Here is a 20,744-nt window from a genome sequence, read left to right on the forward strand (position 1 = left end):
TATGAATCAATATGAATCGGGGGGCCGTGTGAGCAGCGTGTAGTGACTCTGGTTAATCCATCTGTTGATCCGTCCTTTATCGATGTCTTCACCTCTTTGTTTTAATGTCCAGACTGAAGGTCTTTGTTGAGAGGTAGTAGCATAGGTTCAGGTGTATATCAACTCAACGCCACTGGGTCGCTTCGGTTTGGTCCCTCTTAGCTGTATGATTTGATTTCTGAATCCACCATTTTGACTTTCTATTGTTCTGATTGTTCATATTTTCTATTTGATCATTTAAAACGCACACTCACTCAAGGATGTAACTATTCAGGGCCCACGCCGCCCAAGAGATTCGCAATGACACTGTCAAATGCTCATATGGGACACTTTTATGGAACGGTATCGCCTATCATTCCAGTTGAGTTTACCCAACAATCTTTATTTACCTGGATTACAAGGCCGGAAAAGCTCCAGAACTCCCATGCTTCAATAGTACCTGTCTTGGATTGAGTCACCAGCAAAACTAGCTGCATGTGTTCCTCTGCAGGTATCAGAGAAATTGATCCCCTTGTCTTATTAAAGCAGCTAGAAACATGGAATGGATTAATATGTGTGTGACAGGCCTGCTTACTGCTTATACGCGTCTAAGTCACTGATAAATCCCAGCCTTTTCCGGTATTTAAGAGCAGGGAAGACAAATACACTGTAGATGATTTAGTACACAAGCATATAAACGCATCAGCTTGCAATTTTAATTACTTGTATTCCCGGCTAAAGGCTCTCGCCTGACTAATTCTATCCGGAGGTTCATCGCGGTGTTGACGTGGCGACACAAGCTGCTTTTCCACATTTGCGTAATGTGACAGGTCTATCATTACCCGGTAAGCCCATGGGAGCGCTCAATAAACACCTATTTCTCCCAGTAAATCCCCTCGCCTTCACCATGCTGCTTACAAGGATTTCCCAAGGCACACAACACCCTCTGGTCTCTTTTCTACTGCTCTACTCTCCCTCTCACTGTGGCAATATTTATCTCCCCGAACGCATTTTATACACTGACATTTAGGATACAATTAAAGAGACGGGCAAGATGACGAATAGGGAAGGGAGGATTTACAGAGGCCTTTGCAATCTGACAATTGTTCTCCCGAACCAAGTCAACATCTCAAGTTGTCAGACGGCGTCAATGAGGCCCTTGTTGGCTTGTTTGTTTTCTATTGTCTCAATGAGGCCCTTGTTAGCTTGTTTGTTTTCCATTGTCTGAGGATGATTCCCTCCTGCCTTGATGTGGGCTAGGCCCTAGCTGCCTTAGCAATTCACCTGTGATGTATGTGCATATAGCACACTGGGTACACCGCAAAGCCTGGCACGCTGACACATGTATAGCGTGTGCGTTGAATAACGATGGCGCCGTGTGGGAGGCACGTTGGGTGTTCGGGGAAGGATTGAGTAAACAGCTGTATCTGGGCTGGATCAGCCCGTACGTGTCGGTGAGTGAGGGGCTGCCATGGCGATAGGATATGTCTCGTTGATGTCAGCGTTGTATACAGCATAAAAGAAGGTGGGGGTGATCCGCTGACCACCTCTGAAGACCGTTGGAGAGGGTTGCCCAACACACACACACACACACACACGCGCGCGCAGTGCGAGAAGGGCATTAACGAGGTGATCGCACAGCGCTGTAGATGAACAAAGGAGGTCTTCACTCTGTGTGTCAAAGACACCCCCGTGGTGGAATAGCTAGCTCGACCCTCCATGCCTCTTCACATTATGCAACCCAGACAAAAGATCCGTGCCATAGGTTAATATTGGATTTGCCCCTCAGCTCTATTAGCATAGAAGACATCGCAGACTCCCAGGTCCCTCCTCGTTGACTTTCCCTGACTCTCTAGTAGCTAATGGTTAACCGTCAGCCATCCAAAAACCTGAGCCGTGACCGGTGTTTAGAAAGCACTTTCTCTTTTATACAACGTTTTTAAGGATCAACCAAGACCATATCATGTTTTTAAGGCAGCTTAACAGTAATGACACCAAGTACCATGCCACCAAATTCACCTTGAGTGAATATGCAGTGTACAGTGGTTGAACTCTGAACTCTGTCAAATGACTGACTGTTCCAGGTTGGCTGTTGGTTGGTTTTATGGATGAGAGGAGCTGTATTATAAATATGATGTTAGTTCTTGCCTTTCTACGTGGTTTAGTGACTCCAGATCTGCCTCCCAATCAGACTGTGGCCACTGGGCCATCCTGTGGGTGTCACTGCCTTAAAGGTCGCCGCCATACATCTCATCACGGTGAAATATCCCTACGCCACTTTCCTTAACATCCATCTGACTATAGTCCCCCATCTGGAACGCAGAACTCTTGAGAAAAGGCTACAGAGATATAGGCTGAGGACGTAGGCTAAGGATGGAGGATGGTATTCCACATTTCCCTGTATTAATATCTGCTCTGCATTCTCCCTGCCAGTGGCAGGTTCTCAAAGTAGGAGAGGAAAAAACGATCACCGCAGACTAACATTTTGTTATTATTCATGACGAAACCTTCTGTTGACTTTTGGAGGAGGAGGAGAGAGAGAAAAAAGTGTCAGCACATTTTTACTCGAACACCCCCGGTGTGACTGCATGCTTTTGTAACAAGAAAACACTATTTTATTTCCCCCCCCATCTGTGTTAGTTACACACACCTACAGGACAAGATTGCAAAATTGCGAGGACAGAGGAGGTTCATCATTGTGATGCAAAGTAAGTTGAAATATAACCCCAAGGCGAGCGGCGGCAGAGTAGAAAAACATGAAGGAAGTGCTACGTCCCCAAACCTTTGATGTAGCAGCAACACGTTTACCTTCTGACAGAAGATGCATGGAAGCAATGAGCGAGTTATACCAGACCCTTACACATGCAATCTGATTATTCTGGCCTGGGTGTTAATTGGATACTAACTCGCAGATCTGGCACGAGTAGCAGACCAGGTGTTGGGAAGCCTTTCCAAGTGATGAACTATAATTCACTGAGCTCCTTGAAGCACTTGAAATTTAGGCTGGTGTCATTTGATGAAGCGGCTGATCCAGTGGTCTCTGTAGTACCTGGCACATCACAAGGCAGACTGGCTGTTCCCTCCAAGAGTACCAGCTACTGCGGGACACACCAAGATACCTGCTAGGAAATATCAACTGGTAAAGACGGTACGGAGAGCTATTGTGATAATAGAGTGCGTCTGCTCCTCTCCACTAGAGGCTATTAACACTTTTGTAGACACTGTTGTAGTGACATATTTCTCCCTTATTTTTTATTTCTCCATTATTTTGCCAGGTAAGTTGACTGAGAACACGTTCTCATTTACAGCAACAACCTGGGGAATAGTTACAGGGGAGAGGAGGGGGATGAATGAGCCAATTGTAAACTGCTGATTATTAGGTGACCATGATGGTTTGAAGGCCAGATTGGGACCTGACCACTGAGAGTCAGGACACCTGTTTAACATCCCATCCGAAAGACAGCACCCTACACAGGGCAGTGTCCCCAATCACTGCCCTGGGGTATTGGGATATTTTTTAGACCATAGGAAAGAGTGCCTCCTACTGGACCACCACTTCCAGCAGCATCTGGTCTCCCATCCAGGGACCAACCAGGACCAACCCTTCTTAGCTTCAGAAGCAAGCCAGCAGTGGTATGCAGGGTAGTATGCTGCTGGCAAATAGTACTGTTACACAGTACATGTCCTCAGCTTTATCAATGAAAAGGGAATCAGGCTTATCTACACAGAGATAGATATGTTTTGAAGGACTACTGCATCCACCATAACCCACGTCTATTTTATTAGAGGACTTCATGCAATTGGTGTCTTTATGTTTTGATAGATTTTTTTTCTGGGTGGGGGTGATAATCTATTTAGCTCTAGTCCTGACAATCTGTAGTATTGATCTCCTAATCCGAAGTGTGTGTGTGTGTGTGTGTGTGTGTGTGTGTGTGTGTGTGTGTGTGTGTGTGTGTGTGCAAGAGCAAGAGCAATTACATTATGTATTACACTTTGCCCACTTCTCTGAGAAGTTCTGAAAAGTAAGTAAAGCTTGCAAGGAGGGAAGGAGGCCTGGTAGGAAGCCTTGGTGGTCTGGCCTAGAAGTACCCCCCTATCAATAAGAGCCTGGCCACCATTGGCAGTAATTGGTTAGTAAATGAGCAGTGTCAGCTGAAAAGGGACTGGAGGGGTCAGAAGTTCAGCAGCTCAGAGGGAGTCTGTAGTTTGGGGCCCTTGGCCCCTGGGGAGCCCGGGATTGAGATGAATTAGAGGGGGACACTGGAGGAATTCCATCATCTCTCTATCCCTCTCTCTTCTCTGGGCTAAAATGGGTCTAGCACCTTAATTAACACTGAAGCTTGTTTCTGCCAAGCAGCTCAAGTAATTACCACCTGATGCCCCTCCATTTCTCATTTTATTTATCTAAACAGTATCTGTGGCTGCTCTGAGACCGTTTAGCTAGTGCTGAAGAGGCCCTTATGTTATTCACTCCATTCACCATCCCATCTCCGGCCCTGTTTATGCTTCAGTCCCACATCTAATCGGGAACTTCCCCCACTTATTACCGCTAAGTGAATTCTAGGGAAATTGAGAGAAATTCATGTCTTTTTTTTACCCCTGAATTGTTTAAGTTTTAACTCTCATACGGTGGGATATCTCCGACTCCAGCCTTTAGTGTAATTTGATCATAAATCCATTTGTCGTAGAGATAAGCCCAAGTGGGTATAATCGCCGAAGGTGCATTCATCTGCCCATTGGTCCGGTTCGATGCAGAGAACCACCGAGCGCTGGTGTGTTTTTAATCGCACAATTCTCAGTCAAATCAAACAAAATACGAGGCCTCTCACCGGAAATAAACCGCAACTGCTGCCTTGGCGTCTAGAGGTGCCTGATCACTTCTCTCCGGAGAAGAAGTTGACCTTTTTGCAGCCGTGAAGAGGCTTGTTCGTTCTCTTGACTCTGGTGTGTGACGAGCGAGAGAGAGCACCTTAATGATGTGCTTGTTCTTGTGAGGGGCAGCCAATGTTTTCTCATCAGGATCCAATTTAAAGGTCCTTTGTTCTGCACTCAGACCTTGGAGCTAAGCAGCAAACCACACGGCCTCCAAAGTTCAAGTTGATAGTCGTCGTCTTTCCTATATGCCTTCCTCTGCTTTCGTAAGGCAAAGGAAATCAACAAATAGGGAGCGAACAGAGAGCGCCCGAGACGGCTTTGATTGCCATGCCGTGTGTTGTTTTGTTTATAGTCCTGTTAACCTACATGCCAATGATATGATGTGTTACTTTTGAGGATTTGGAGTAGGACCATTTGGGAACAATTTGCACATATAAAGGAATTATAAAGATCCATTTCTGTTATTACCCCCCCCCCCCCCCAGTTACCATCCTCAACTGTAGCTCATTTTCGAATGATTTAAGGAATCCCGTTAAGTTTTCGTTGTTGTTGTCATAGTAGATTGGTAGCGTGGTTCCTTTGGGATGACAGAGGAGCCTAGCGTTGTTGGATGTCGTGGTGGTGGTCTGATCCTGTGCGCGAGAGGACCGTTCGTTGTCTGCCCGTGTTTATGACGCGACGTCCCCTGTAAATGCTCCTTACTTTTGTCCCTTCATGGCAAAATCATTTCGAGGAGAAGCAATTCAGCCTCTGTTCCTTTCAATCCACTGCTCTTGTCAATCAACCGGCCGGGGCTGCGGTATCCTGCGGAATGGAGGTGTTATATTCCTGGCAATTATCATGTCATATACTCGAAAATGTAAATGAACGCGTGTAAAATTAAATGTACGGGTTGTCAGTGAAGAATAAGAACCAGGAGAGCAATTACTTATCTATCGTCTCTCATCTTGGAGGCTCTGATACGTCAAGCAGAAAAGCATTCAGTTAAATGCCTGGAATTAGCTTTGTGTTGGGGCTTCAACAATGGACCAAGGGCCGGGGCCTTCCCCTCCTCCGCCTCGCCTGCCTCTCTTTTTGTTTGGGGAAGAGCGATGAAACGAAGATGATTATCATCCATCACCCGCGAGCTAAAAAGCTAATGAATGCGGGAAAGCCACTTCCTTGACTTCATTTGTTGCCTGTTTTGGCTTTTGAGTCCCCATGTTTTCCTTGTCAGCGTTCATGGGCTTATACCTCTTACAGAATACATGGTGTTTAGTGGTGTAGTGATTCATTATGTGGTCTTGTGTGGTTGTGTCTTTTCACTATTTACAGGTTTACATTTCAAAACCCAGACTCACACCAGGTCCCCCCGTTTGTCAACCACATTAACCATAGGATCCTCATTCAAGCAGCCAATTAATGGGTTTAAATGAAAGCATTGTCATCCTGTCCCCCACAATGCAACGGGGCGGCCCCCAGTGTAATTACACGTCTCAGATGTATCTTAAGGTTTAATAACACTGACGGTGGAAGCACGGCGCTTTTAGTCACATGCAGATGTTTCGTTTGTGACTTTGGTTGCTTTGTTCGGCCGCTTTCTTTTGTGTCTCCTCGACGAAGTGCAGAAGAGAGTGAGGCTCCTGCTATCACACAACAGCCTTCACATACACACACTCGCGCCCGCCCACACACACACACACACACACACACACACACACACACACACACACACTCTCTCTCTAAGACCCTAATGAACAATGGTGGCAGGCTAGGATTTGTTTGAATATGAATGTGGCGGTGCGGTGGGGTGGGGTGGGGTGGAGGAGGATGGGGCTGGGGATGGAGTTTGACCTTCAGCTGTGATTTTCAGTTCATCAGGATTAGTCAAGCTGGGCGATCAGGAGCGCTAATGCATAATGACTTCTAAAATGAAAAATGTGTAGTGACCATGCAAATGTCTCAGCTAATCAAAGAGGGGAACCTGGGCTGAGGAGAGGAGAGAAGAGCAAAACAAGGACGTGTCAAGGCCTGAGAGATGGGAAGGGGGGGGGGGATACAGGGAGAGATGTATGGAAAGTAATCAAGCAGCTTGATTAAACAGTAGCGTTAGACGTTAGGGGGACAGGAGGGTCTTATTGGCCCTTACTGTCACGCCGTCATCGTATACTGTCATAGCGACGATGCGCTAAACGATGTCGCAATTAGCGAGGGCTACGGAATGGCCACAACCACATACCGTAATATTCAGTATAGTCCTATTCTATAAAGACGCCTGCAAGAGATTTAATTCACCTTATCTTAGCATACGATACTATTTGGTACACTATTCTGTGTCTGCAATGGTTGGATGTGTCATATCGGAGCCTGTGTAATAGAATATGAAAATGCCTAAAGCCCTTGCAGTCAAAAATAACACTTTCAGATTAAACCATGTCCCCAACAGGTGTCAGTGAAAGTTTCAAATTCCTTTATTCGGCAGCATAGCAGAGTAAACAAACTCATCCCAGCGTTTGTTTTCATTCCAGTCATTGTAAAAAATATATATATATGTTTAAATACCAGGCATGAAGAATTGAACAAGAAGTGATATATTAGCATTATAGCTACATTCCCCTGTTTCTATGTGCTTCATGCAGGCAATCAAAGTGAGAAGCAAAGGAAAGTTGGCTCTTTCTTGCTTTGTTATTGATCTGTTGTCTTAGAAAGTCACTATCTACTCTCTAATACGGCAGGCAGGTTTGCCGAGTGGTTCGAGCGTTGGGCTAGTAACCAAAAGGTTGTTAGATCAAATCCCCGAGCTGACAAGGTAAAAATCTGTCGTTCTGCCCCTGAACAAGGCATTTAACCCACTGTTCCGAGGCCGTCATTATAAATAAGATTTTGTTCTTAACTGACTTGCCTGGTTAAATAAAGGTCAAATAAAATAAATAATAAATAAGGCTGAGAAATATATATCTTTGTTTTGTTTTGGTGAAGTTCTCTCTAGCAGTTTTGACAGCAGCTAGTAATTGAATGATTCTTATCGCCTATAAAAATGACATAGGTTTTTCAAGATGACACTTCAGCCGAGAAAGAATTGCGCCTCTGGCTGCTTTTTGGTGAGAGTGAAGAAGTAGAGAAACTTCTATGCGCTGCAGAACGGCAGCTGGTAATTCCACGAACAGAATTGTCCTTCCAGCACCAACTAGCACCAATTCTCTCAGAGCAAGTTTCTCCAAGAATCCTCTCCCTCCCTGTCTCTCCAAGGCTCTTTCTGAGTGATCTCTAACCTCAGGGTTGTCTGGGTGCTGGCATGCTGATTGTGCATACCAAGTGTCCACTTCAACTGTGTTATTTTAATCAACTTTGGAGTTGTGCATTTTCCTGCTGTTTCACAATGGCCGCCACTGATAGGCTAACCGCCTAAGGCGGTTCAAGGGTTCAGCTAATTAGGGTATACGTCTATTTAAATCCCTCTCTTCTCCCAGCGGGCGGACTGTCAAAAATAAGGCAAGGAAACACAAAGGCACAGCACCCATCCATCCTTCAGCACAGAGTGCCTCAGCACAAGGGTGACGGGAGACATGCTTTCTCTACCTTTTGGTCCCCAATTACCATGCTCCCAGTGGGCTCTGAGGCCAGCCAGACCCTGACGCATTCCCTCTCCCTCTCTCTCTCTCTCTCTCTCTCTCTGTCCCTTCCTCCCTCTCGTTCTCTCTCTCTGTACCTCTGTTGCTCCCCCTTTCTCTCTCTCTCTCTCTCTCTCTCTCTCTCTCTCTCTCTCTCTCTCTCTCTCTCTCTCTCTCTCTCTCTCTCTCTCTCACCCACCCACCCTCCAGGTGCCAGTGTCGGTGGCCATGATGAGTCCCCAGGTGATCACCCCCCAGCAGATGCAGCAGATCCTCCAGCAGCAGGTCCTATCCCCTCAGCAGCTCCAGGCCCTGCTCCAACAGCAGCAGGCTGTGATGCTGCAGCAGGTACCTAACATACACACACACCTAGTAGATAGACACAGAGAGACACGCACAGTAACACACCCACCCACACAACCACATACACACCGAGAGGCATTCACCTAGACACACACACATAGTCACACAGTCATACACGCACAGTTACATGCGATGGTCACATAATGCCTGCATCCATTGAACCAAAGAGTGGCCAGGGACATTCTATCTGGGATGCTTTGAATCATGTCCGTTATTTTCTCTATGTGATGTCCCATGAGAAGTCAATGGGAGTTACAGCACACACACACACACACACACACACACACACACACACACACACACACACACACAGACAGTAGCACTGTATACCCACCACACATAAGGTACAGTACATCCATGCCCCCTGCGCCCTTGACACAGTTAGAAAAGAGAGACTAGAAGTGACCACTTTGACCACGTCACAACCAATTCCCTGTATCCCTCCGCGGGTCTATTTCCTGGGAGCCCTCGGGAAAGGTAAAAGCTGTCCGTTTCAGGAAGATGTCCCATGCAGGCTACAAACTGATTGCAATTTATATTCTTGATAAGACTTTTTACCCTGCTGTATCTACTCTTTCTTCAGGAGTCACTGAGAGTCGCATAGACAGCAGAGAGTGGATGTTATGTGTGATGTGTGTTAAACGCCTTTCGTTTAGAGTGATGAATCCGGGTCCTTCGAGTGTGCTGCATTCACTTTAAAGCATTTCAGTGCCTGTCAAGACATTAGACCAAAAACTGTATTCTAGTTAATATGATTAATTGTGCCCCCTCCAGTACTGTGCGAGGCCATTTAAAGTCCAAATGGAGAAGACATGGCGGGAGAGCGAGACTACAGTATGTGTGTCCCCTGCTAGAAAATGAATACGATTATTTATGGCACTTCCACTGTGTGTTATTCGTAACCAACATGTGTCGGTGTTGTTGTGGCACCTCATTTTCCCAAAATAAAATACAAAATGAATTGCAACATGTCAGAACCTTGGCAAATGCTCTTTTTGCTGCTGCTCTAGAATGGAAACAGACTCCTCATGAACCTTACAAACACATTGCTACAGTATTATAACATATGGTCAATATACTCTGTCTGAGTAAATCGAAGGCTTTCAACGGCCCAAAACGTCACACGCCCGTACCAATGACACCAAGAGAAAAGAAGCATTTGCCAATGTCTATTTACATAGCCAGAAGACAATATGGACATTCTCCTGGGTCACCTGGAATGTTTTTTTTAATCATCTATCTCTCTTCCTTCCCCTCCCAGCAACATCTGCAGGAGTTTTATAAGAAACAACAGGAGCAGCTACACCTACAGCTTTTACAACAGCAGCACCCTGGAAAGCAAGTAAAAGAGGTGGGTATCTGTTTCAGACCCGGAATGGCCTGCGAGTGGGAGGCAAGACAAACAGGGAACAAGTCTAGATGATGTCCTGCTGGCTGTCTCACTCAGTTCAGTCTTCCAGGTTAGCAGCCATAGTTTTGGGGAGACCTTCCCATGTTTCTGGGATTCCACAGAGCAAGCTAGCTAATCCAAAAGCTAGTGTTCTCTAATTTCAGCTAGTGGTTCTCCCAGTGTTACTGGATGTGTACTGTATGTGCCTGAGTGTGTGTTTGATGGACTGAGGACTGGCACTTGTTATCTACCGCCGGGGGAGAGAGGGGGGGTTCTCTCCCTCCTTCTAGAACATGTAAATGGGGGACGTGACGTTAAAAGTTTAAAAAAGCCCAGTTTGAGCCGATAGAGAGAGACAGGACCGAGTCACAGGGTCTGCTGATTAATGAACTGCTTCTGTGGGTTTGGGCCTAGTGGCGAGCAGCAGAAAAGTTAGAGTGTGACGCGCTCATAAATCACACTGACAGCCTGCCAGTCTACCGGGCGAGGCTCGCAGTCTGTCATAGGAGCCGAACATCGTAGCACGCCGCACGCTGCGCCGGGGCCAAGTCTAAACAAAACATCTGGGAAGCAGTTAAATTGATCAAGAAAAGGTATCACAGACACCTTTTCCCAGACACATCTCTCTCTCTTCCCTCGTACCTCCCTCCATCTCTCTCTCTCTCTCTCTCTCCTCTCTCCCTCTCTCTCTCTCCCTCTCTCTCTACCTCTCTCCCTCTCTCTCTACCTCTCACCCTCTCTCTCTCTCTACCTCTCTCCCGCTCTCTCTCTTCCCTCATACCTCCCTCCATCTCTCTCTCTCTCTACCTCCCTCCATCGCTCTCTCTTCCCCTCATACCTCCCTCCATCTCTCTCTCTCTCTCCCTCTCTCTACCTCTCTCCCTCTCTCTCTCTCCCTCTCTCTCAATTCAATTCAAGGGCTTTATTGGCATGGGAAACATGTGTTAACATTGCCAAAGCAAGTGAGGTAGACAACATACAAAGTGAATAATTTCTCTCTCCCTCTCTCTACCTCTCTCCCGCTCTCTCTCTTCCCTCATACCTCCCTCCCTCCATCTCTCTCTCTCTACCTCCCTCCATCGCTCTCTCTTCCCTCATACCTCCCTCCATCTCTCTCTCTCTACCTCTCTCCCTCTCTCTCCCTCTCTCTCTACCTCTCTCCCTCTCTCACTCTACCTCTCTCCCGCTCTCTCTCTTCCCTCATACCTCCCTCCATCTCTCTCTACCTCCCTCCATCGCTCTCTCTTCCCTCTTACCTCCCTCCATCGCTGTCTCTCTCTCTGTCTGTTCAAGCAGCCCATTATGCAGACCCTACAGGAAGCTGCTGCTGACCTCCCGGAGGCTTTGTTTCTGTTTGGATTTGTGGATAGAATTTTCAGCCCTCCGTCGCCATCAAATATGGAATAGAAATTGCTCCCTTATTTCTCCAGAGACGGCGGGTCCAATCCACATGACTTGATCCATTATGCAGTCTGTTTTCCAGTGAGCGCATCACAAGTTTTGTCTGTCGCCCCCCCCCCCCCCCCCCCCAGGCTAGGAAGGGAAGGGTCTTCCACTGCAGCTTGTCTCTCTGTGAAGTGTGACTTCCTCCACATATATCCTCAGGAGTGTCTCTCCACAACTCGATGGCCACCTTGATCTTTTAATTCTTGGCAAGATTCTCCTACAACAACAAGCCTTTCCTTGAGTGTTACAATGGAATCTGATAGTAGAAAAATAGTGGAGGAAAAAGAGAGGCAGACAGAGAGAGAGAGAGAGAGAGAGAGAGAGAGAGAGAAAGAGAGATACAGATGCAGAGATGCAGATGTAGAGCTAACAGAGCCAGTTGTATGATAGCTCCATGTTTCCTAATAGACCACCAGAGATCTCATCCACAGCCCACTGAGGACTAAACTGGTAATGAAATGAGGCTCAGTTCTTGGCATGTTTACCCTTATAGAAACATATTATACCATGGTAATACACAGTTAGCCGTCTGATCGGCGCCTGCAATAACGCCAGCTTATAGTTCAGAATTGTGGTTGTATTTTTGTCTGTGGAATAGTACGGTTTTGATTAAGCCCTTCCTCTCCTGCTTGTTTTTCTGTGGTTGCTTTGGCAGTTGTTGTTGTTGTTGTTGTTGATGTCGTTTTGCTCGGGCTTACGCAATCGTCTGTCTGTCTGGTCCCGTGGTAAACAAGGTTGGGAGGGTGGGGGGAGAGGTGGAGGGAGGGGGATAACGCTGGTGTGCTCAGTAGCTGTAAATCTCCTAGCGAGTTCCCCTCGGCCCCATAAGCTGTAATAGACCATCAGCAAATGGAAGACAATTAACTATCAGCTGTGGGGGGGAAGGGATTACCCAGGGCTTAATATCATACAGAAGACTCGTCTCATAGCAGTCTGGAGTGGCGAGTGCAGTCCGCCAGTCTATTAGCCCAGTGTGCCTAGCTTTGCCTCGTTCAGCAAGAGGAGGAGACAGAATAGAACAGGAACTAGGCAAAAAACAAGGCGAGGAAAGAGAGAGAACGGAAAGAGGAAGAGAGGCAGGCAGTAGTTAAGATCATGGAAGCAGCAGCAGCAGCAGCATCGGCAATGGAAGCATCCTCGTCGTCAGTGTGGGTGCCCACTTTCTTGCTAATTTGTGTAATTTGTGCTCCTCTCCTCCTCCACTCCTCCTCCTCCTCCTCCTGCTCATCTTCACTATAGCAACAGCAGCAGCAGCAGCAGCAGCAGCATCAGCAGCAGCTTGCCACCCAGCAGCTCGTCTTCCGGCAGCAACTCCTCCAGATGCAACAGCTCCAGCAGCAGCAGCACCTGCTCAACATGCAGCGCCAGGGCCTGCTCTCCCTTCCCCCAGCCCCAGGACAGGCAGCCCTCCCCGGGCAGACCATGCCACCAGGTAAGGGGGTGGCTGGAGGAAGTGAAGGGGGAGAGGAGGGGGAAGGGGGGAGAGCCTGGGGCTTCAGGGGTTCTGGGGCTGGGGGGAGGGGGCTATATTGCATGTGACTGCTGGTGCCCACACCGCTCACTCTCTCTAGCTCCCTTTCTATTTCCCTCTTTGTTTCTATCTTACTTTCTCTTGGTTTGTCTTCCCTTTTTGTTACTACCTCGTTCTCTCACTCTCGCTCAGCTCAGCCTGTCTCTCTGTCTCTTCCTGTGTCTGTGAGTGTTTCTCGCTCTCCCTCTATTCCCTCGCTCCCTGCTCACCCCTCCCTCTCTGCATTGTTGTTGTTGTTGTTTACTGCCTGCCTCACAGTAAGCAGTGAAGAAAAGACACAAGAGGAGCCGCTTCCATTTTCTCTCGCCTTTGCCAAGAAGTAAACACGTGTTTACCAAAGGGGGGGGGGGGGGGTGAAAACAACAACAACAACAACTAGGGAGAAACAAAACGAAGGTGGGTCAATTACCGGTGTGAGGCTGAAACAAAAGGACGATGCCTGTTTATCTAGCTAGATAATATCATTTGTGCTAACTGAATTCTGCTTCCTCTGTGACTGTAATCCAGTGGCAGCCATTGTGGATCGATGCCCGTGGTTCCCTGTAGATTTCATTGGAACACTGCATTCTTATTATTAAGTAGAACCGCTGACAAGAGATCATCCCAGTTAATCTCTCAGTGTAGCCGTGTGTCTTTTGATTTAAAAAAAAAAAAACGAATCCTGAGTTAAAGATGGACGGCAGTAAACAGGAGGAAGCTATGACTCTGTGTTGACGTAGTCTACAAGACAATCAGCTCCAGGCATTGCAGTGTGTGCGTAACTGTGTTGGTCCTCTGTTTCTCCCCTCTCCCAGCTGGACTGAGCCCAGCGGATCTCCAACAGTTGTGGAAGGACGTGACCGGCGGCCACAACATGGAGGACAATGACATCAAACACGGCGTCGGCGTCGGCGGCCTGGACCTGACCACTACCAACTCTTCCTCGACTACCTCCTCGACCCCTTCCAAAGCGTCACCCCCCATCTCCCACCACTCCATCGCCAACGGCCAGTCTCCCGCACTCAATTCCAGAAGGGAGAGGGAGCGAGAGAGGGAACGGGAACGGGAGAGGTACGGAAAGTGAGCTACTCGTCCGCCACCCACCACACAACACATTGTAGACACAAAAGTTAGGACGACACAAAAAGCTCGTTGTCGGCTGGTAGTTGTTTGTTGTTTTATGGCTTTCAATAATGTACAAATACATCCAATAATTATCTATAGAAACAACCGATCAGAGTATTTGTCCCCGTTTAGAAAAAAACAACAACAAAAAAACATATTTGTTCCTGCAGGGTCGAACAAGATGTATTGTTTGTTTGTTCAATCGTTTATTAGTGTCTTGGTAATATTCAAAAACCAGCCTCGGCCTCCCTAGGGACAGCGTAGGATGCTATTGAACACAGTTGCTTACACCATATCAAAAGCAAGGAGAAGAAGACACCGGCAGCAATACACAGCTGTGCGAGCAGAAAGCGAAGGTAACCGCCTCGCACGTGAAGTATTTAGTGGCGCTTTTCTTTTGAAATCACCTTACCGTACCTCTTGTCATGTAAACAGATTACGTGATGCCAAGGTGGTACTTTAGAATGTTTATCCTTTGCGATTGCCGCCTTTGTTTGTGGTTCCGACTGTAAGAAAACACCGTTCGCATATCTGCCTATCTGGTTCTATGCATTATTCAAGGCTCTTTCCTGCGCCATACGAAGAATGTGGCGCGGTGTAGCGGTGTGGGGAGATTACAGTGGAGCTGGATGTGTTGTGTAATTGGTTTCAAGTCGATGCTATCTGCTGCCGCCACTAAACGGGGGAGTTGAAAAAGATGTCTTTGGAAGGCAGACGTCCCCCTAGAGGAGAAACAAAAACAGGAGGAGGAGGAGGGAGGGTAAAATAAGAGAAAGAAAACACCTTTTATCTGTTAGTGTCCCCCCCGAACGCGGCGTTATTGTCAAGGAGAGATGCTTACTAACACACAGTGGATCGATGGAGGGAAAGCCTGTCTGTAGAAAGCATGTGTGAGCGCTCACACACACACCGACACACAAACACACACACACCCTCCAACCCCCCAAATACAGAAACAAGTGGAGCCGAAAGGTTAAACCGTCACTTTTAATAGGATGTGCTGTCTACCCGGGGTCGTAACTTATTCGGGTGCCATTTTTCAAGCAGGACCCCCTCTTGTCCTCAAAATAACACGAATTACATTCATCTCATGATGAAAATTATATGGCTGTCTGGATTTTTCATGTTTACTTGAAAGCCCTCCGCTGATCGCTTTACAAGATGAAGAAATTGGGGTTGGCAAAATAAGAAAAGGAAATTGGTCCCTCTGTAAATGGGTTGGCTGGATAGTTTTTCACACATTGTTTGGGGGTTTGCAATAAGATTGGGGATAGCTAAACCTCTAGATCAATAATCAGATGTTAATCATATTGCTAGTTCTCATCTTTTCTCCCTTCTGTTATTAGGAACACCCTATTCCATTTATAGTGCACTACCTTTAGCCAGAGCATCAAGAGCCTCATGGGCTCTGGCCAAAAGTAGTGCCCTTTATAGGGAATAGGGTGCTATTTCAGATGCAGACAGTAACTTCCATCCTTGGATTAATTAGGCTCCTTCCCTCCACCTAGCAGCCTTGGCAGTTGAACTATTCAATAGAACAGGGCTGAATTGACCTGCTTTGACCTGCTTGTCGCTGATGGTCACCTGACAGCCACCAGCAGCCTCAAGCCATTATGGCTTTTTTGATGAATCTGACGCCAGTCTACCCTTCTCTCTCTCCTTCTCTCTACCTCCGATTCATCCTTTTTTTTCTCCCTCTGTCTAACTCTACCTGCCTCTTTCTTTCTTTCTCCCTCTCTCCCTTTCACTCACTCTCGCTCTCTCTCTATCCACCCCCCATCTCTTTCTCCCCCGTCTCTCTCCCTCCCCTTCCACCCTCTCTCTCTCTCTCTCTCTCTCTCTCTCTCTCTCTCTTTCCCCATCTCACTCTCTCTATCCATCGCGCCCTCCTTTTCTCTCCCTCTCATTTTATCCCCCTGTCTCTCCCTCTCTCCCTTTCTTCTCTCCTCAGCTCATTACACGAGGAAAGCGGAGCCTCCCACTCCCTCTACGGTCACGGGGTGTGCAAGTGGCCCGGCTGCGAGAGCGTCTGTGAGGACTTCGGACAGTTTTTGAAGTAGGTCTTACTCTGAGAATGTACTCTCTACGCTGTGTCTTACTCACCCCCCCCTTTCCTGTACTGACCGACCGCATGTATCATCATGTCTTAGCTTACACCGTGAATTTACTTCATGACTTGTGCATTACGTTACAGTCTCCTGTGTTTATACTTTTTTTTAAAGTCCAAGCTCAATGACAGTTTCATTTAACAACCAGGGGCCAAGACAACGGCCCCCGTGATATCTGATGAAGCTTCCTGTCGCCCTGCCCAAGCGCCTCTCGTGCCTCTTTCCCACAGCAGAAACGACGTCTTATGTTCCATGGTATAAAAGTTGTCGTTCATCAACTGAGACGAGCTTAGCTGCTGTACATATTTTGTTTCTCAGTGATGAAGCCGCAGAGGCCTACCCTGGGTTATTTCCCACAGTACCAGAGCGGCTCTTTGCGAGCTTAATCGAGGGGGCCCCAACAAAGAGATAAACACGCTTGCATCTCAATTGGGACATTTTGACGCATAGTTTGTATAGACTGTCAGGCTTGCTGGCTACATTAACTCTCGATGTAAATGATCTCCGATTGACACCCAATTCTCCTCTTCGGCTCGCCGACTTGGCGTGAAAGGGCCTGATAGGCTTGTGTGAAGAGCGTCAAAAAAACGAATGGCAACTTGTATTGACGCGCGGGGGCCCCCACAATGGTTGCATTCAGTGTTGTCATGGCGCCGACGACGGACTGAATGAACTCTTCATGCGCCATCAACAATTTAGTTAATTAGCTCATTTGTAATTGGTCTGCTTTGTTGCCTGGGATGTCAGTGGGAGACATTAAAAGGAGAAGGTGTTCTCTTGTGCCGTAGATTACAAGTTATCACGTTGCCACTCGCTGGAGAAGCTTGGCTCTTTCTCTCTCTTCATCCGAAAAGAGAGCAGAAAAGGGCCAAAGCGTTCATTGGAATATTCTAATTAGATTTGTAATTAACTGAGACATAATGATCTCGACGAGCGTTTCCACTGGTGTAAATGTCCATGTAAATTCCACACAAAACTCTTTTGAAATTGGGATATTGTTCTATTTTGGCGAGGCGGATTCTTCCTTTACATTACAGTGCTGTGACTCCATCACCGTGCTTCTGTGATGATATGGAAACCCACCAGGGCCAAACCAGAGTTGTAGGATTTAGGTCAGGCAAAACCAACGGCGGTAGCTTGGTTAATTACACAGCCGTCTGTAGCACTAGCATGTACACTAGGGCTAATGTGTGTCTGTGTAAAGAGAAATGACTGAAAGCCAGACTGCCTTAATATACAAACCTCTACAGGCCCCACGAGTCAGACAGACAAGGCATGTATTGTGCATTATATCAATGCCTCTATTCAATGGACACGCCGACAATAGACGCTCCTTTGAATTGATTCTCTCCAGGTGTATTTCTATCACAATGTCTTTTCTATGGCTGTTATGTGTGCTTATCCCCTGGGGAAGATGTACTGCATGGAGCAGCATGGTGGATGTCACTGGCAGAGGTTTGCTCGGGGGGGGGCAGTATATAGGCAGTACTATGTACGTTTTTGACTTTGGCATCGAACATGTCACCCTCCCTAGGAGAGGGCGGTGACCTTGATAGTTTATTGTTCAAACGAGAGGCTGCCTGGATCTTTAACTTAAAGACCCTTGCTCCCCTCGGTCTCAACGTAGACTTTGATCTGAAGCCATTCTTGCGGTTATTGTGACTTTGCCATTGTAATTGTTTGTAAGCTTGTGTCGTCTAAAATGGATCTATGATCGTATGCTATCATTAGTTTTTTTTTGTATGCTGTTCTTTGCATGCCATTTTAATATTTGAGAATTAACCAATGATATTAGGCCACTCTTGGCCATGATTACAGACACCTGTGTGTCTTTTGACCCTATACAAACGAGTCATCCCGCGGTGTTTGTGATTATACCCCGATGAAGACAGCTTGGCTGTCGAAACGTTGGATATTTCATTTTTTTGCATCTGAGCTCCTAGAGTGTGCGGCTCTCCTTTATTTTCAAGTACCATAAGGTTACAGTATCTATTCTGCTGGAGGCCCTGGTGCAGAGGAGAAGTTTGCCCTTGCGGCTTGAGAAAGATTTTGGCTGTGTGGGAGACTGCGTGGCTATAGCGGATTAGTGGCCTATCCGCCGTACACTCAGTTCACTTTGCCTTACTGAAACCACCCGCGACTGTACCACGGGCTTCCATGTAAACACGGCTAAGTATGTTTACTCTATGGGCGTCTTTATAGCTTAGTTTCTCATTTAGGCTAGGGCATAGGTACACAGTAGGTTACAAAAACATGTGACTGTGTATGTTCTTTAAGAGCAGTGTAGAAGAAAGGATTGCACAGATAGGCATGTACTTTACACTAGTAGACTGGGAAGAGGCGCTGCAGGTAATTCTCTGACAGCTGGTGTAGTGTGGAAAGGGACCCTGCTTCAAACGAATGTCTTTACAAAACAGCCTTAAAGATTCTGGGTGAGACTCCGCGTCGTTGCATCCAGCCTGCGAGGAGTCAAGAGGTTCATGTACTGTAACCGGCACATGAAAACAGACAGCAACAAAAGACAATGTGTTCCTGGCAGAACAAAGATGGCTGCTCGTCTGCCTTGCCTTGGAGGAGGTGTCGTCGGTGTCAGGGAGAGCCTTTTGAATGTTTTCGGAGATGCCACTCATCTCCTCGGCAACAGCCAGGTACAAACACACTTTAAAATGGTTGACATAAAATAGGTGTCAGAATCAAATGGCACTTTAAGAGGAGAACGCGAGGAAGGGGGGAAACCTAGGTAACCTGATGGTTGGTTGCTGGAGGTAGGAAACATGCAGCGGGCGCGTTTAGTCATCTTTTGTTGTGTTGCGGGGAAGAAACTTGTCAAGATCAGCATTTAATAGCTCTTCAGTGTCTCTTTTATGTGTGTTCACCTGGAGAGCTAGCCTGGAGGTTGACTGGCACGTTGTGTTAGCTCTGTAGTTCAAACGTAATATTAGCGTGGGGAGTGTTCGAGGGGGTGTCGGGTAGGGGGCTGTGCGTGCATGTCGATGCATGTAAGTGTATGTGCTTCCAAATAGTTTTGTGGCGTATATATTTTCACAGAAGGTTTGACAGGAATGAGAATAACTCATTTCACACCCAGGTTTGTTCTTTTAGATTAGTGTTATGTGACATGTGTACATTTTGTTGGCATAGTACGGTACTGTACATTGCAATCAATGCAGAAATATTTTATTCATTCACATCGCATACATTTTACTCATCCATTCTGTTTAGTATTATTATATAATGCTTCCTGCTCTGTTCCCTTGTTCTGTATTGATTTACTCTCCCATCTGTGATCTCACACACACACACACGCACACTCTCTCATCCATCTGAGAGGAGTTAGTTACCGTTTGATTATCGTCTCCAATTAAACATCCTTCAGCCCGTCAGCCCATATATATTCATACCCACCCTCCTAAACCTCCAGCATGCCCCGACCGCCAAACCCTCAGACCAGGGTCTCCCTAAATCGATGCACCTCACCGTCTACACAGACAATTTATCTGCCTCCTCACTTAACTCTTCCCCTCTCTACCCTCCGACGCCATGTCCCCCTCTTCCCCCTTACCCAGCAGGCAGTAGCATCAGAGAGAGAAATGGCAAGTGGAGAGAGAGAGAGAGAGAGAGAGAAAACGTTAACCTGACCGCGAGTGTCTCTAACCGTTGCTTAATTAAACCCACAAGGCAGTAAGAAGCCCCCGGATAGGCCCCCTTAGCGCTACTCTGCCAGACGTCTGGCTGGGTGTGACAAGACCTTTAAAACTGAGGGCATTACATTAGTTATGCATATGCTGCTGTCTGGTCTGGTGTGGGTCTGCAATGTGTGTTTGTGTTACTCTGCGCCATGCTAGACAGTCAGGGTGGTAAGAGGCCCCAGCCTAGCTAGCATGAAGGGTCTGGGGCGACGAAGCTGTGATAGGACACATGGACAATTAGGCACACCATACTGTATATGTGCTTGAAGGTATATTAGCAGGCTCTTAGAACTCTCAGTGTATAACTTCAGTATATAGTGTATATATTTGTCTTAATGGGCGGTGAGGCTTTGTTTTTGTCGAGAAAATCCTGCTATACACAACACACCACTGTATTAGTGTGGCCTCTCTGTCCCTGAATCCCTCCATCTGTCAATCTCCCCAGCTCTCTCTCTGTTTCTCTGCCTTCCTGTGCTATTGGACCCATCACATTGGTTATTCCCCTCTCAAAACAAAAATCAATATGCCTCTAAAGTGACCCATAAATTACAGGGTGGCCCCAGAAATGTTTGTTCAGAGCTGTCTTTGTGAAGGCGTCCGGCCTCTCTTCCCTCCCTCACCTCTCTGTTT

General features: G+C 47.0%; 1 protein-coding gene across 1 annotated transcript in view; it reads left to right on the forward strand.

Moving 5' to 3' along the window:
- Positions 1–20,744, forward strand: part of LOC115106099 (forkhead box protein P2-like) — a 116,062-nt gene that overhangs the window by 71,271 nt on the left and 24,047 nt on the right. Inside the window, 5 exon segments of the mRNA XM_065008151.1 lie at positions 8,694–8,831; positions 10,108–10,197; positions 12,940–13,114; positions 14,008–14,263; positions 16,269–16,373. Of these exon segments, the coding sequence (XP_064864223.1) occupies positions 8,694–8,831; positions 10,108–10,197; positions 12,940–13,114; positions 14,008–14,263; positions 16,269–16,373 (764 nt within the window).

Source organism: Oncorhynchus nerka, linkage group LG23, assembly GCF_034236695.1.
Source record: "Oncorhynchus nerka isolate Pitt River linkage group LG23, Oner_Uvic_2.0, whole genome shotgun sequence".
Classification (NCBI taxonomy): domain Eukaryota; kingdom Metazoa; phylum Chordata; class Actinopteri; order Salmoniformes; family Salmonidae; genus Oncorhynchus; species Oncorhynchus nerka.